This window comes from Medicago sativa, chromosome 5 (assembly GCF_051527215.1).
Source record: "Medicago sativa cultivar Bolivia chromosome 5, Bolivia_mono, whole genome shotgun sequence".
Classification (NCBI taxonomy): domain Eukaryota; kingdom Viridiplantae; phylum Streptophyta; class Magnoliopsida; order Fabales; family Fabaceae; genus Medicago; species Medicago sativa.
In genome coordinates this window covers 5,072,155-5,087,732 of record NC_140753.1, presented here as the reverse complement: position 1 = coordinate 5,087,732, position 15,578 = coordinate 5,072,155, and the positions used below count along the sequence as shown (strand labels likewise).

The following is a 15,578-nucleotide window of genomic DNA, read 5'->3' as shown; positions in this document are numbered from 1 at the left end:
ATGGCCAATTCTAAAGAAAACCACAACAAAATCCACCAACCAAAGACAGTGAACGATCGTCGCATAGAATTAGGAAACACGAAAAACCCTAACCAAAATGAAAAAAAAAGAACAATAAAAAATACACTAACCGAATTCATGAATGTGATGGTCCTTGGGATCGGTGAATGAGTTGCAAAGACCCTGACAAATCGATGTTGGTCTCATTGCGTATATCTTCCAATTCTTGTGGGAGAGACGATCCTCCCATGGAAGTTTATTTGCTTCCTATAACAAGTTCTCTTCTTCCGATATTGTTGCTCGCTTCGCAACCTACAGTTTTCGAACCACAAACCCTAATCGAATTCGACCAAGATAATGTGACTGCAAAACCAAACTGAGTGTAATTTTCAGCCATTTTTTTTGGGTACTTTTTTGGTCTGGCAAGTGCTTTATGTCAAGATAACTAGAGTTAGTTGGTTGCCAAGTTGGTTAGGGAGTTGGTGTGAGTGTAATTTTAATTATTTCTGTCATTTCTATCACTTCACTTCAAAAACACAACACACGACAAAAGAAAAAAAGTGAAAGCAAGAGAAGTTTTTTTTTTTTTTCTTCTTGGATTTTCTTTTTATTCAAGTATTTTTTTTGTTTCTCTTTCCATTTCGCCAATTTTGTTGTCAAAAATCACAAAACATCCTTTATTTTTTTAAAATTTATTGTGAACTTTTTAGTAATTAAAATTGTTTTTTTTTTAATTTATAGGCTTATTTGCAGTTTTGGTCCCCTATTTTCACCATTTTGAAGAATTAGTCCTCCTATTTTAAAATTCAACAGTTTTGGTCCCCCTCATATTTTTGAACTATAAAAATGTGATGCAATAAATTTTAAATGTCATGGAATATGATCTGAACATCGATGAAATTGTAACAAAATTCCTTGAAAATTTCATTTAAAACATCATATCACAATATTTTAGACAAAATATTTGATAGAGGGACCAAAATTGTCGAATTTTAAAATAGGAGGACCAATTTTGCAAAAAGATGAAAATATGGGGACCAAAACTGCAATTAAACCTAATTTATATATACAATAGATTATAGATATATTCATGTTGTATACTATACAAATCACTAAATAGAAGTTGGCCAATTGGTAATCACATATTAGTCAATTAGTAACCAACCACTCCATGAATTGTGATTGATAATAGTTGTAAAAGCTCATACACATATTGTGTATGCAATTTAAACTCTTGAAAAAAATAATGAAAACTATGACAATAAATTTATTTAACGATCAATTCTTGCTTTTAATATTACAAGTACAATTTTGAATATTTTTTTTTGCATAATAACAAAATTTTCGTGCGAGCAAATGGCATCCCAATAGTTGAAAGTCATATTCCAGTAGGTCATATGACTAAAATGTACTAGTTTATTGTTTCTTTAGACTCTATTTGTAATATGGGTTGGAGTATTTCTCTCCCTTTTAATATATTCAATTTCTTTGCTGATAAGAAAAAAAAACTGCTCAGAGTCTCACCACCTTACCTTGCATTCGGCTTGAGTAAAACCATGTTTTATAGAGAAACACTTGTGTGGACTAGGACCAAGAATTTTGGTTTGGTCATGGAGAAGAGAGAAGAGAAGAGAGAGAAGGCAAATTCTTGTGTGTGTGACCAAACCAAAATTCTTGGTCCTGGTCCACACAAGATTTTCTCTGTTTTATAAGCTGCCTACTCATTGAACGAAATGCACGTTTGAATTAAGAAAATGGTGGTGTGTGTCTATATACTATGTATCTAAAAGTTTCAACTTTCAATAACCTCATAAAAATATAAGTGTTTCAAAAAAGCAACCGAAATGTGGTTGCATTATAGTGTTTTAAGGGTTCGAGCGCCTTATGCAATTAAGTTGTTAGGGGTGCGATCCTTATTTGTTTTTGTGTATGAAAAAAAATCATGTTAGAGGAGAAGGTTTGTCTCACGCACGCGCACACTCACACACACACATATATATATATATATATATATATATATATATATATATATATATATATATATATATATATAGGGTTTTGTTAGAAGACACATTTTATGAATGTGTCTTTTACCAAGTTATTCTATTCTATGAGCATTTGTTAAAAGACACCAACTAATTTTTATGAAAGTGTCTTTTAGCAAAGTTATAACTAAAAAGTGGAAATCACACCTTGAGATGTGGGTTGCTAAAAGACACCTTCATGGGTGGCTTCTAACAAAACCCATATATAACGGTACAAATAATGACGTACGAATTGAATAGTAGGAAGAGAAAAATATTGTACATATACATATAGGTTTCAAGTAAAAATGATATATAGGTTTCAAGTAAAATTAACAAAGTACATAAGTAACTGCCTAAACAAAAGTAATTAAAAAAGTAATAAACTTTGATTTCAACTAGAAGCAAGAACTATTTGCTATAGTTGTATACAGCAACTTAAATATCAGTTGCAGAGTATTAATGGTCGGCTTCTCTTGCACAAGAGGTTCAACCTGATAAGAATATTTAACAATGCTTTATAAGGGTTTACTATGTACATAAACTTGTACCAATACCCTTTTAATTTTTGTAGGAGTTAAACTGTACTACTCCCTATAATATATAATATTAATATGCATCTTCATATATATAGTTACAAATTTTCATTTCCACGTGTCAATCTGACAATTGGAGTTGGAGATTGAAGTCACGTGTTCCTGGCCACCAATTTCTGATTTTTTGGATTCATCATTTGATAGCAAAGCAATTTGTTCAGCCACATTACAATAACTACTAGTTCCCTTAGAAGCATCTTGATCTTGACTTAGCCGAGAAGCAACAAATTTGTCTAGTGCTTTCCATTCGTTTGATTGCTCCACTACTGCTTGTAAATCATTGCTACCACCATAAAGCATTTGCATACTTTGTTGCTGGCCATATTGTTCTTGAGTCATTGAATGTGATGATAATGAGCATTGCAAAGGAGAATTGAGGTTTTCTAGTTGTGGAAGTTGTAGGAAATTATTAGCATCATTATTATTAATGTGTATATTGTATTGCAATTGATCCAACTCCTGTTTGCAAGGGTAGTGTTGTTGTTGATGTTGGTATGATGCATTATAAGGGTGATGAGAAGAAACTCTGCTTGGGGATTCAAGATCTGATTGCATGTATGATACTTGATCATCATACCAACATGGTGAATCGTCCATTTTCCTCATTGTTGTAGCTATTCGTTTCTTGAACACTTTACACACAACCCATCCTTCTTCCTATAAATTTGTGAATCAAGTTAATTAAAATTGGTATAGTTTTAAATTGAGTTCGCGACCAAAATTGTAGCCGTAATAAAATATAGAGTAGTGCTATTCATCTAGAGGGATTCTATCCCGAACTGTTCCCGAAAAGCAACTGACCAATAAAATAAGCTGCTGAGCGGAAAACATGGGAGGGCATGGGTGTAATTTATGATATATATACTGAGTAATTAGTCTCTCGTGATTCTGTCTTGATGCATTCTTTCGGGACAAACAGCAATTTCCTAAAATATATTAGACATGACCAGACCAGAAATTTCATAGACGGGGTTTATAATTTATTTTAATATTAAATAATTACTAATATCACATAACCTAAAAACCGAATCTAAATGAACATTTATAAAATAAAATAGTAACAAAATAGAGGGATGAGGGAGGGCACATTGCCCCCGCCTGTATTCCCTCATTATCTTTCTAGTTTTAGATGTCTCTTCAACTACAATTATAATTGCGACCTCGTAAATTGTATTTGCGGATATATATTCTACTACGTACAATATAAATTTTTGTAACACAATGCAAGCAAACGTAAACGCAACCTCAAATTCAAAATTAAACTACATCTAGTTACACTCAAATTCATTAGTTGTTTTTGTGCCTAAAAAAAATCAATAGTACATGTGTAGATAGATATATAGAGGGATAATATATTCTTGTTTTTCAGAAAAAGAAAGAAAATATTAAATATGTGCTTATTACAGTTATTATTACCTGAGGAGTAGTTCCATTTTCATTTGTTTCTAAGCGATACTCATGCATGATCCAATCAGATTTTTGACCATTAGGTGCTCTTCCTTTATAGAAGACAAGAGTCTTTCTCATTCCAATCAGACAAATATGGTTTGAGTAAATTGCTTTGTCTCTTCCTGTAGCTTTCCAGAATCCTGCTTTTGTAGCTCTATTTGTACGACTGCTCGTTGGATACTTCTTATCTTTATGACTGAAGAAGTACCATTCAGTTTGTTCATCACTTCCTATTTTGCATAATTCTTCATGTTTCAACACAAAACAAGCAACAAATGTGAGTATCTATTTTTATTTATTAATAAATTAATATATAATCTTGGAGCTAGACTTGTAAATACTCCTTCGGTTTTATATATAAGAGAATGTTATGTCAATAAAAGTTAATGTATCTAGTTTTATTTGAATCAGATACGTCAACTTTTGTTGACCCAACTTTATTTTATATAAGATCGGAAGGAGTAATTAAGTACCTTGTAGATCCCATGGCTCAATCTTATAGAGATCAACATCTTTAATGATATCAAGATCAATCCTTTTAGAAGCTATCTTTTTCCTGAGGTAGTGATCAACAAGTTCTTCATCGGTCGGATGGAAACGAAATCCAGGAGGAACGTGTGAGAAATTGTTCATATCTGCTAGCTATAGATAATTCAAATTCAACCTGCGTGCATTTGACGGGAAAACAAACAATATTAAATTATGAGATTCACTTCCATTTCAGAATAACACAGGCACTAAAATGATTCAAACTGATGATTATGCATACCATGATTTGTATTGAAGAGAACTATAAAGGACAATATTGAACACTGAAGTTTCTATGTCAATTAGGTCAGATAAGAAGTCCAAAAAAAAAAAGGTCAGAGTAAACTATGTGAGAAAAAAAAAACCAAGAGAATCCAAGAAAGCATGAATTAAACTAAATTCATGTCTAAATAAGGTATAGAGCTGGAATATTTTGATCATCAGAATTTTTTATTTCACACAAAAAGTATAAATGTCGAGTCATTTTAATATGGACCTCTTAAAAAGAGTCAAAAGATAATACTTTTTAAGTTATTATAATAAAAATTTGAAGATTGATAACAACCCTATTAAATGTTACCTCAATCACTAAATAAAGGACCTCCTCGACGAAATTATAAAAATTAAGAAAGTTGGTAATAGTGATAATTTTGTAAAAATTTGTATTGTTTTCCAAGTTTGTTAATTTACCTTCAAAACTTGTTAGTAAGTACCAAAAAAAATACAAATTATAGGTATTTTAGAAAAGAAATAATTAATGCATTTTAAAATTTGAAATGGTTGATCCTCTATTAAAAGAGACAACAAAATTTCTCAAGAAATAAAGATGGAGGTATTTATTGTTAATAAATTTATTGATCATTGAGTATTTTTTTTATACCGATTCTCAGATTTATACACAAAAGAAATATACTTGAAAATAGTTTTGAGGACATGTTAAAATATAATTTTTAATCATTTAAAAATGTTAGCAATATTATGATTACTTGATTACAAACTCAACATTTATTTGGAAAAAAAAAACCCCTACATTTATTTTTCTATCAAACAAAATACTCTTCATTTATTTGAAAAAGAAGAGAGAGAGAGAGAGAGAGAGAGAGAGAGAGGAAACAGCAATAGTAAAGGACACTCCATAAGAATTGAAAAATGAATTGTAGACATATATCTGTTACCTCTCTTTTCCCTTGAAAGGAAAAAGAAACAAACTAAACTTGTAGCACACAAAAGAGAAGGCCCTTTTGTAGAATGCAATGATGCAAGCATGAATAATCTTAATGATCTTATAGGATATACCAAACATTAATTATAATCTACAAAATAGGTTGGTTTTAGAGCAATCAAATTTAGTCCATTAATGTTCTGGTTTACGAGTGCTAAGGCAAAATGAGTAAATAGAAGCTGATTATACAAAGTACAAACAATCAAAATATATCACCACGTCGCATGCAGATAAAACAATACTATTAATGTGGTTGGGACAATAGGGACGGAAAAAGCTTAATATTGTCTGATGTGAAACAAAAGGAATGAAAAGGGAAAAGTGAGCATGATTTAAACGTTAGGCACGTTGATAAACAAACTCCAACCGAAACACACAGATTAGAGTCAAGTCAGAGATCTTTACCCCCAAGTGACATTTAATTAGCATTTGACTTGACTATGTTTATAATCAAGTCCATAAGAAATGTACTATTGGATAACATGAGATAATAAATGATCGCGGAAATTATATGAACAATAAATACTCTCACCGCTTCAAAATATATATCGCAACTAGGGTTTGTCTAACATGTGCAATATTGCACATGTTTAGTCAACTAAAAGTAATAACTTTTCATTGAAAAACATCAATTATTTATTAAACAGTTATATGTATAAAATACACAAGTTCCAAAACAAACTTACCATTTTAAATTTCTTAACATATGCAAATTTACACATGTTAGAAAAACCCTTTTAACTAATTATATAAATACAAATATTAACATGTAATATGTTGTTTGATTTGTCTGGATAAATATATTCAAAGTATTAAATTTTTATAATTTTTTACTTTAGATAATTAAAAATATTAACGGTCAAAGTTGTGAATTGGCACGTGTGAAGTCATTGTATTTTGAAACGAAATGAGTAATAGAATGAATAAGAGATGTGACAGAATTTATTTGTTGTATTTAGTCGAGACATGATAAATTGAAGAACAAAAAGAAAAATTTTAGAAATTAGATTGAGTTTAACTCAACTTTATATTTCCTTAAAAAAAAAAAAAAAAAACTCAACTTTATATAATCGGCTTTTACGATAAGAATTGATCTACATACAAACACAATTTCAGGTCATAGATTCATAGTTTTTTTAAATCATTACATTAATATCAATTAAATTTAAAAGGTAAAGACGAAAGAATAACCTTAACCTTGATTTGCTCTCCGTAAAGACTCCAATGTGTAGTGTAGATCTGATAAAAGAAACCTCTTAATTTGCAGCACAAAATTCACGAGCTGTATATACTTCCTTTTATTCAACAATCTTATGATATAAAAATCATGAAATATATTCCAACAACCAAAAAGAGACAAATCTAGAAAGCACTAAAAGTAAGGTAATTAATGGCAATTCATTCCTAGGGAATTGAACAAAATCAATCAATCCCTAGGAGAAAAAGAGAAGTTGAGAAAGTGAAGGAAAAAGAAAATGGAGATGTTTGAATGAAATAGGTTGGAGGCAAAAGCACAAGAGTACAAGAAGAAATATATAAAGATGAGAGAAATGAAGAAACCCTAATAAAGCGTCACTCTCAAATTAAAGTTTCTCTCTCCTTATCTATTGAGTTGGAGCTAGATTACTGGAAAAGCTTTGAGTTCATCAAAAAAAGAATGTTAGAGAGAGATATTCCACCCACCAGCAACTGATGATGACGCCAAAAGAATGATTATTTGGTGTTAAAGTTTGCGGTTGCCGGGCCCGGGATTGGAAAAAGTGAAAGAGAATGAAACATTGATCAACTCATCAAACGGTGAGCACGAATGGTCATTCATTATTAAAAGGGAATGAGAGGGGAAAAAAAGAGAGACAAAGATTGTATTGTACTACTAGTAAAATGTCAATCAGAATTATACTTCACTACATTAATCTCTTAAAAATACACAATCATAGTATTTAAGTGGTGACACAAGACGAATAATTTAGTGACGTGTAGTTTATAACTTGATAACTTTATAGCTTTATAAGGAACTAATTTTATGAAAAAAACCATATTTGTAAACTTTAATATTTGATGCATTTTTATGAGATAAATTTAGGGTGAGAGGATGATGTATCAGTACAAGGCAAAGAAGATATTCGAATTAAAGAGCATTTACAAAATTATTTATATATACATTCCTCTAAAGATACTAGGAGAACTCGAACCTATGATTTGTCGAATTCAATACCTATCTTTTTATCACTATACCAAGTCTTTGGAGTTTGATTGATATGTTTTTCATCTATGTAGAAAAAAGAATTTTAAAGTGATTGTTATCATTTTTTAAAACATTTACACTACTAAATCAACATGAGTAGAAAAGATAACTTTAGAGTAACTAAGTGTCGTTAATTTCCATCGATCTTTCAATATGTTATTATTGTTGTCTAATAAATCAAATCAACTTTTGGGAGGTCGAAGATGGTGGAGCTTTAGTGAAGGTCCATGGTGTCTGACCAGAGAGGAGGTACATGCCAAAGTCCGACTAAACATAATATAGTAGAAGAGTAAAAGAGTAAGATGGGGGATACCTAATTTAGGGCAAGACATGCTTCTTATATATGAAGCGACTGGACCCTTAATATATAGGCCTAGTGTCTTTGAACCATAGAGTAACATGTACCATATTTATTAGGTCGATCTAATATTGTGATAAAGCAGTCCTTAGCTTAGTTAATTTATCATTTGATTATATTCGCTCGTCTATCTTTGTGTGACATGAGCTCTATATAATATTAATGAACTAAAAAAATTAATACCAAACACAACCTCCGAGAATTGAGTCTAAGGGTGTGTTTGGATAGAAGGTTTAGGAGGGGAAAGGATGGATGGTTTACTTTTCATTTTAAATTAAGAACACTATGAAATGTTTTTCAAAAAGTTAACGTATTAACATGATAAACGATCATATAATACTTCAATCACACTTAATTTATTTCAAAAAAAACATGTTATACAGTCCATATTTTTAAATAGAAAAGTAAATCTTCTCCTCCCTTTTTCTTCTAAACCCTCAATCCAAACACATAGGACGAAGACACTTTAATAACCGCGTGAACAAACAGATTGATACAAAACACAATTCGAATAAACCTAGAACATCTTCAACGTTGTTGATAACCGAGCGACCAAACAGTTAGGTATCAAACACAACCCTGAGCGTTGAGCCCAAAGGGAAACGACTCACTGAATTACCGAGCGTTGAACATTTCTTGGATTAATTGGGATACAATTTGTCTTAGAAAGGAGTTTGGAGGGTTGGGGCTTAGACAGTTGGGAGAGTTTAATTTGTCTCTTTTAGGAAAATGGTGTTGGAGGATGTTAGTTGATAGAGGAGGTTTTTGGTATAGGGCGTTGGCAGCTAGGTATGGTGAGGAGGCAGGGAGGTTGGAGGTTGGGGGCCGGAGTGTTTCTTATTGGTGGAGAGAGGTGGCTAGGATTAGGGATGGAGGTGGTAGTGATGGCGCAGGGTGGTTTCAGGAGATTGTGTTGCGAAAGGTTGGAGATGGGGTTGGTACTTCTTTTTGGTATGACCGGTGGTTAGGAGAGGTGCCTTTTTGTCAACGTTTTAGGCGGTTGTTTGATTTGGCGGAGAACAAGTTGCATTCTGTTGCAACTATGTTTTCTCTAGGTTGGGTGGAGGATGGAAATGCTTGGCAGTGGAGGAGGAGGTTGTGGGTGTGGGAGGAAGAATTGTTAGCGGAGTGTAAGATGTTACTTTCTAACGTTATCTTGCAGGTAGATGTTTCAGATCGCTGGCAGTGGCTTCCTGATATTGTGGGGGGGGGGGGGGGGGGGGGGGGGTGGGGTGTTACTCGGTGCGATCAGCATACCATTTGCTCACTTCTCAGGATACTCCGTTGTTACATACTTCTGAAAATCTGATCTGGCAAGGTCCCGTGAAGGTCTCCATAACATTATTGCAGTTGCAGGTGCCCCTCAAAAAGTACAAATAGATTATTACCAGACAAGACAATAGAATTAAAGGTTTCTAGAGAAATACTAATAATTGTTATTCTGTTGGAGTAACCTCACGCTGTCTCTGGTTGGTTGGTCAAAAAAAATATTATGACACTAAACAATTACTTCAGTATATTAGTACTTAGTATTGAAATGTACTAATGGTAATGGTAATCTAATATAAACCCACGAGCCTGGCCCACCAACCGACCATAAGCTAAGGAATGCGGATGAGATACTTCTCCTTATACAATGTCTTTTTTCTTTAACAAAAAGGGGCTCAAGCCTAGCCTCCAACAGAGACATAAAACTGAATATTTTACGTATAATTAAATTTTCCATTGATGTTCAAAATTTAGATCATTATATTTAGTCTGAAAATTTTAGTGCAGACCGGTTTTATTTATGGACCTCCAACTGTTATACCATATATAGAATGCATTTCTGTTTTTAGTTGGAACTTTATACTGACTCATTGTAATTCTGCCTGTTTCCACAGCTAGAGAATGTGAACCATTCAAATGGATGCCTATGCTTTGGGATCAAGTTTTGTGCAGTTGTCCAATAAAATTATGAAATATTGATCGTGTGTGCTGATGCTGTTAACCTCAATATTATTTTAATGCATTCATAATTTACCATGTAATTTCATATTTTTCATCAAAAAAGTATTTTTAAACAGAAAAGAAGAAAATAATGAAAATCATGGAAAAGAAGAGCCCAGTGAATGCTAACTTGATGGTTTTTTGTGGTTTGATTCTATTGTATATTTCCTGGAAACAACCTCTTGTGTAAAACAGGGTAAGGTTGCGTACAATACACCAAATGGTGGGACCCTTCCTGAACTCTGCATATGTGGGAGCTCTAGTGCACCGGGTTGCCCTTTAATTCTATTGTATATTTCTTTTATGGTTTGGTTTGATTGTAACTGGCAAAGAAGTGAAGTAAACGTCTCACACGTGAACCAATTGTCATCTTGGACCTACCAAAGCAAGATCCTCAAACATTCCATCAAGCTTTGGCTCCAATTATGAATAAAATTGTTCGGTAAATATAAAACCCTTTTCAAATTTAGTTATATAATTACATATGACCAAGAACAAACGGAAAAGAAAATATTTTGTCAATAACTTTCAAGCAACTATTAAATGTTTCAGATCCTTGCATGAATCTTTAGAAGAATCAGATACATCCACAGTCAAGATGAATCCATCAATATTTTTGTTCATTTTTTGCTTTGTTTTTAGGCACGCAAAATTAACTCATTTCATTAAGGATAATATCATGAAAACAATGTGAAACAACGTCAAAAACTTGAGGATTAGCTGTATATGTGGTCACTCAAGCCAAATTGTGGAACACTACATTAACTTGTCTTCTAGCGAACTCTACCAACGAGTTTGGACAAGTGTTGTTAATGAGCATCTGATTTTTTAATAAATGGTGTCAGTCACACAACACAATTTGAGATGAAAAAATTGTTTTATTTCCATTAAAAATTACAACTTGTTTATGTTTGTTGTAGTCATGTATGTATCATGACCATTAAAAGCAAGAAAATCAAAGAAAGATATGAAGAAAAAATTACCTAAACAATAGTTTACAGGGTCATCATAGACGTGTTTCATTTCATGTGACCAACAAAAATCAGAGCCAAGACAATGAGGAACAGGGAAGCTCGATAACTTGCCACAGAAAATCACAAGGAGAAAGCATACCATGTCTTCTAGGCACTGTGCAGCTCTTTCTGTAAAGAGCAGTTGAAGACTTGAGCTTGTCTTAGGGCCTGTTTGGATTGGTTTATTTGCAGCTTATAGCACAAGTGCTTATCATGATTTTGGTATACTAAAATCATGTTATGTTTTCTTTAAATTATGAGCAGAAAATCATGTTAAGTATGCTAAAATACAATTTTGTTGGCCTGTAAATAACCCAGGCCTCATTTTAAAAAGATACAATGCACATCACAATTAGTGCACATGCTAGAATCTAGTTTCTGTTACATGGTCCAATAAACTTATTAAACAATTAACACACATGAAAAAATTTCAAGACCCCCAAGGGTTGATTAACGCCAAGGTAACTAAACTAGTTTAGTATTTCCTTCTCCATGAAGTCCACTTGAGTTGAAGCTGGTACCACAAAGGTGGTATTCCCAGCACCCCTCGTGCAAGCCTTGGATCAAACACATCAAATTGCACCCGGCGTAGGGAATCCAAGAGAACCTGAGAAGGCACAGCTGGCAGGAGCACTGGAATAGCCTCAGCAGGCACACTCCCAGCCAATTTCCGTGCCTTTTGTAAGTGTGCATTGGCTACTGATGCCATTTCATAAACTGCATCACACAGACCCTCGCGAGAATCCACCCATCTCTCTCCTTGACCTTCCTGTTTAACGATTAGCCCATGTTTGGATGCTATTGCCCTTGGAATGTAAGAAAAATGTCGGTTGTGACCAGCATGATAAGGCAGCGATTTAAGGAGCAAAAGAATACCACTAGCCTTGCCAATATGTGAGGCTGCATGATCAGCTGCAGTAGACGTGATACCGCCAGCTTGAAGTGTCAAGTACAACATAGTAGATACCGTGTTCTCGGCATATTTCTCCAATTCTTCCATAGTTTCTGGAATGTCGGTGGCCTCTCTTCTTGCATCGTCGATCCGGGCTTCAACAGATCGTTTCAACCATGACTTACTAATTTTGGTCTCTGCAATCACACTTGACAGGGCCAGCGCTGTTGGATGTTCAATTAATTTATTGGCAAACAATTTGTCTATGGCTTCCTGCCACCACACAAGGCGCATAAGGCCAATCCTGGGATCTGAAGCAACATCCATCGCTTTAGCTGTTTCAACATTCAAGGCACGGAGTGTAAATGCAGCTTTCCGCATAGATGGAGGTAATTCGAGAAGGCAGAGATAGTGATGGTAATCATAACTTCGCACTTGTTGTACGCAATGGGAGAGAGCTTGCCTTAAGTTACTAGATGCAGAACCACCACTCATTAAATCCTTGCGTTAATGCCTACAGATGAAAGTTACATCAATCACAACCCTACAATATATTTTTAAAAAAAGTTGCCAATACATTTCACTATACACACACACAGAGATATAATGCAACTACACAAGCATAACTTTGCTACCATATTTGTAAACTTAACGACTCATTTACTTTGTGATTAAAAATCTATTTTCATTTCCTAAAATTTCAGTTAGTTTTATTTGTTAACGAAGAGATAAAAAAAAGTTTTTAAAGAGAGGACTCACTGTGATGGAGGTAATATAAAATGCTAGTTAGGGACGATGCATTTTAGAAAATTATGAAAATAATTTTTGACATTTTCATTGTTTTCGAAAATGCAAGACAATTGTTCACTTTAACAGTCTCTTTTCTACTTGTTAACAAGTAAACCTAACACAAATTTTAGAAATTAAAAAACAGAATATGTTTTCACAAAGTAAAATGCCCCTAAAAGTTACTTTGAGGACTGGTTTTTGTTCCCACTAAAACTGTAACCTAGTATAAATAAACTAATTCAAATGTAACTTAAAACCTACTCTGAAACTAATGCCGAAAATGCAAGACAATTGTTTTATTTCAAGAGTCTATTTTCTCTTTATAAACAAGTAAAACTAACACAAATTTTTAAAAATAAGAAAATAGAAAAAAATTCATAGCTGTGTGAGAAAAGAAGTGCTAGAACAATCAAAACCAACACCTAATTATACTAATTGGGAATTAAGCTTCTAATATATGCTAAAGGGAGAAACTCAGCAATATAAGCAGTTAAGCACTTATTTATAAGCTATTTGGATACAAAATAAAGTTAAATTGTTTTTGTATAAGCTATAAGTTATTCTAGAGTTCACTAGACAGAACTAAGCGAACAAGTGCTGCATTTAGTCAATTTCGCCGATATAGCGCGCAATAGCGATGCAAAATGGAGCTATGATCTACTGCGCAAGTAGGGAATTGTGAGAGCGTGACCGCAAATCGTATCATCGCGTTTGCTACATGAAATTGAAAAAAGAAAAAAAGTAAAACCTGGATGATGTTGATGACTTCGTCAGTGTTTCTGACGGCCGACGAGCAACTCCGGCTGAAGTTGAGTTGAGTGCGGACACCAATCCAACTTGTTTCCGATCTTACATACAGTACGCTTCTTCAACGGAAGTGGATTGGGCTTGTGATTTTTTTTTCTGTGTGATTAGAATCCGAAAATTTCTCATCACACCCCCTATATACTTAAAGGTTTCCCATTTTCCAATTTTATCCTTTTTTGCAAGGGTTCTTTCACACGTCTTTTTTTTTTTTGGAAGGGTTCCAATTTTATTTTTATATTTTATAATTTAAATTGATTGTAATAAAATCTTTATTCGTAAAAAAATAGTTTATATTAGTTTATGTTTAGTTTTTTTTTTTTTTGTAGTGGCCGGGTTTAAACCTCATATCTTGCATATATTATGCATTGTCCTTACCAACTGAGCTAAACTCACGAGGACTAGTTTATGTTTAGTTGTAAATACACTTTCGTAACCGTAATTTTTATAAACTTGCGATTTTGACTACATGATAAAAATTATAATTCTGGCCCTATATATATCTTTATCCCATTTTGTAAAAGTGTTGGTCCCTCTTAATTCTAATCAAGTCAATGTATGCGTGGATATACAGTTAATTGACCATGATGCCACATGTGTCATTGTTGGAACAAAATGTGTTTAACAATGACTCTTTAAGTTTTGATGATAACAATGTATTAAAAGTTCAATTAGATATGTTAATATTCGTTAAAGTGTGTAGGACCATAAACTAAAATTTATAAGTCTTAAAACATAGTATTGGTTCTGGAAGAACAAATGAGAGCAAAAGAATTTTCAAGAGAAGCTTAGTTGCAAGTTAAAGTCTGAAGACCATCAGAAGTTGACTGTCAGAGTCTGAAGATCAACCAGAGTCTGAAGACCATCAAATTCTGAAGTGAATAACCTGAAGTTAGTTAAATGGATATTTGAAGACACAAATGTGCAGAAGAAATAAAAAAACTGATGCAACTATTATTTATGAAGAATTATAAGGCGTTAAATGCTTATCCGCAAAGAATGGACAGTGAATGACAAATAGTACAATTGTACCACCACTATTCCACTACTCCAACATTTCATATGTACAGTATAAGCTATAGTTGTGTTTCTACTGGTTAATTCTCCATACAATGAATGGTTTTCAAATTATTCCCTTTTAGGACATTAACCATCTCAAGCAACAAATCAATGATGATTGATCAAGCTTCAACAGCGGCTCTTTGATGTGTTAGCACCTCTACAACGTCTCTTTCATACCTCTATATAAATGAATAAATACTTGAAAATTAGTAGAGACTTTACAACATTTAAACAGTGTAAAAACTCTGCTCAAATTATTGTGCATTAAACACTTAGAATTTCTTAACAACTTTTATATCTTAGAAATTCTAGAGTCTTAAAGTCTGAAATGTTTTGTGTTGTGAACACCACTGATTGTATATCAAGTGTTCAAACAAAACTTATTTCTTTGTAATTTGTTTGTTTAGAAGTATCTTGCTTCTGTGCTTGAAGATAGGAAATCTCTTGCTTGTGTACTTGAGTATTTGAAGTCTCTTGCTTGTGTGCTTGAGCATTTGTAATCAGATTGGATCATAGTGAAAATCTCAATGGAAGTGTAAGGGGGACTTGACTACTTACAGATTGTGGAAGGAACCAAGATAACTGCTATGTGTCTTTCTTCTCTCTC

At 33.1% G+C, this 15,578-nt stretch overlaps 2 protein-coding genes across 3 annotated transcripts; both read right to left on the bottom strand.

Annotated features, from left to right (window-relative positions):
* Nucleotides 1-2,394: 2,394 nt before the first annotated feature.
* Nucleotides 2,395-7,323, bottom strand: ANAC026 (NAC (No apical meristem) domain transcriptional regulator superfamily protein). 2 transcript variants are annotated; one of them, XM_085712753.1, is made up of 4 exons: nt 7,011-7,323; nt 4,543-4,733; nt 4,037-4,314; nt 2,395-3,277 (listed from the first exon to the last, which is right to left on the bottom strand). In XM_085712753.1, exons 2-4 carry the CDS (start codon nt 4,700-4,702, stop codon nt 2,669-2,671), a joined length of 1,047 nt encoding a protein of 348 aa, XP_085568879.1. In that variant the 5' UTR covers nt 4,703-4,733; nt 7,011-7,323; the 3' UTR covers nt 2,395-2,668. The 2 variants fall into 2 exon arrangements, with proteins under 2 accessions (XP_085568879.1, XP_085568878.1); XM_085712752.1 differs by having other exon boundaries at nt 7,017-7,323.
* A 4,318-nt stretch (nt 7,324-11,641) lies between these two features.
* On the bottom strand, nt 11,642-13,944 carry LOC146919400 (Terpenoid synthases superfamily protein). The gene is made up of 2 exons (XM_085712746.1): nt 13,854-13,944; nt 11,642-12,830 (listed from the first exon to the last, which is right to left on the bottom strand). Exon 2 carries the CDS (start codon nt 12,809-12,811, stop codon nt 11,900-11,902), a length of 912 nt encoding a protein of 303 aa, XP_085568872.1. The 5' UTR covers nt 12,812-12,830; nt 13,854-13,944; the 3' UTR covers nt 11,642-11,899.
* Nucleotides 13,945-15,578: the final 1,634 nt, after the last annotated feature.

Excerpts from the sequence above, each read along its gene's own strand:
- ANAC026 (XM_085712753.1), bottom strand. The coding sequence starts at position 4,702 with ATGAACAATTTCTCACACGTTCCTCCTGGATTTCGTTTCCATCCGACC. Across the intron at positions 4,315-4,542 it reads TGAGCCATGGGATCTACAAG|AATTATGCAAAATAGGAAGT; the intron begins GTACTTAATTAC and ends TGAAACATGAAG. Across the intron at positions 3,278-4,036 it reads AAAATGGAACTACTCCTCAG|GAAGAAGGATGGGTTGTGTG; the intron begins GTAATAATAACT and ends ACAAATTTATAG.
- LOC146919400 (XM_085712746.1), bottom strand. The coding sequence starts at position 12,811 with ATGAGTGGTGGTTCTGCATCTAGTAACTTAAGGCAAGCTCTCTCCCAT.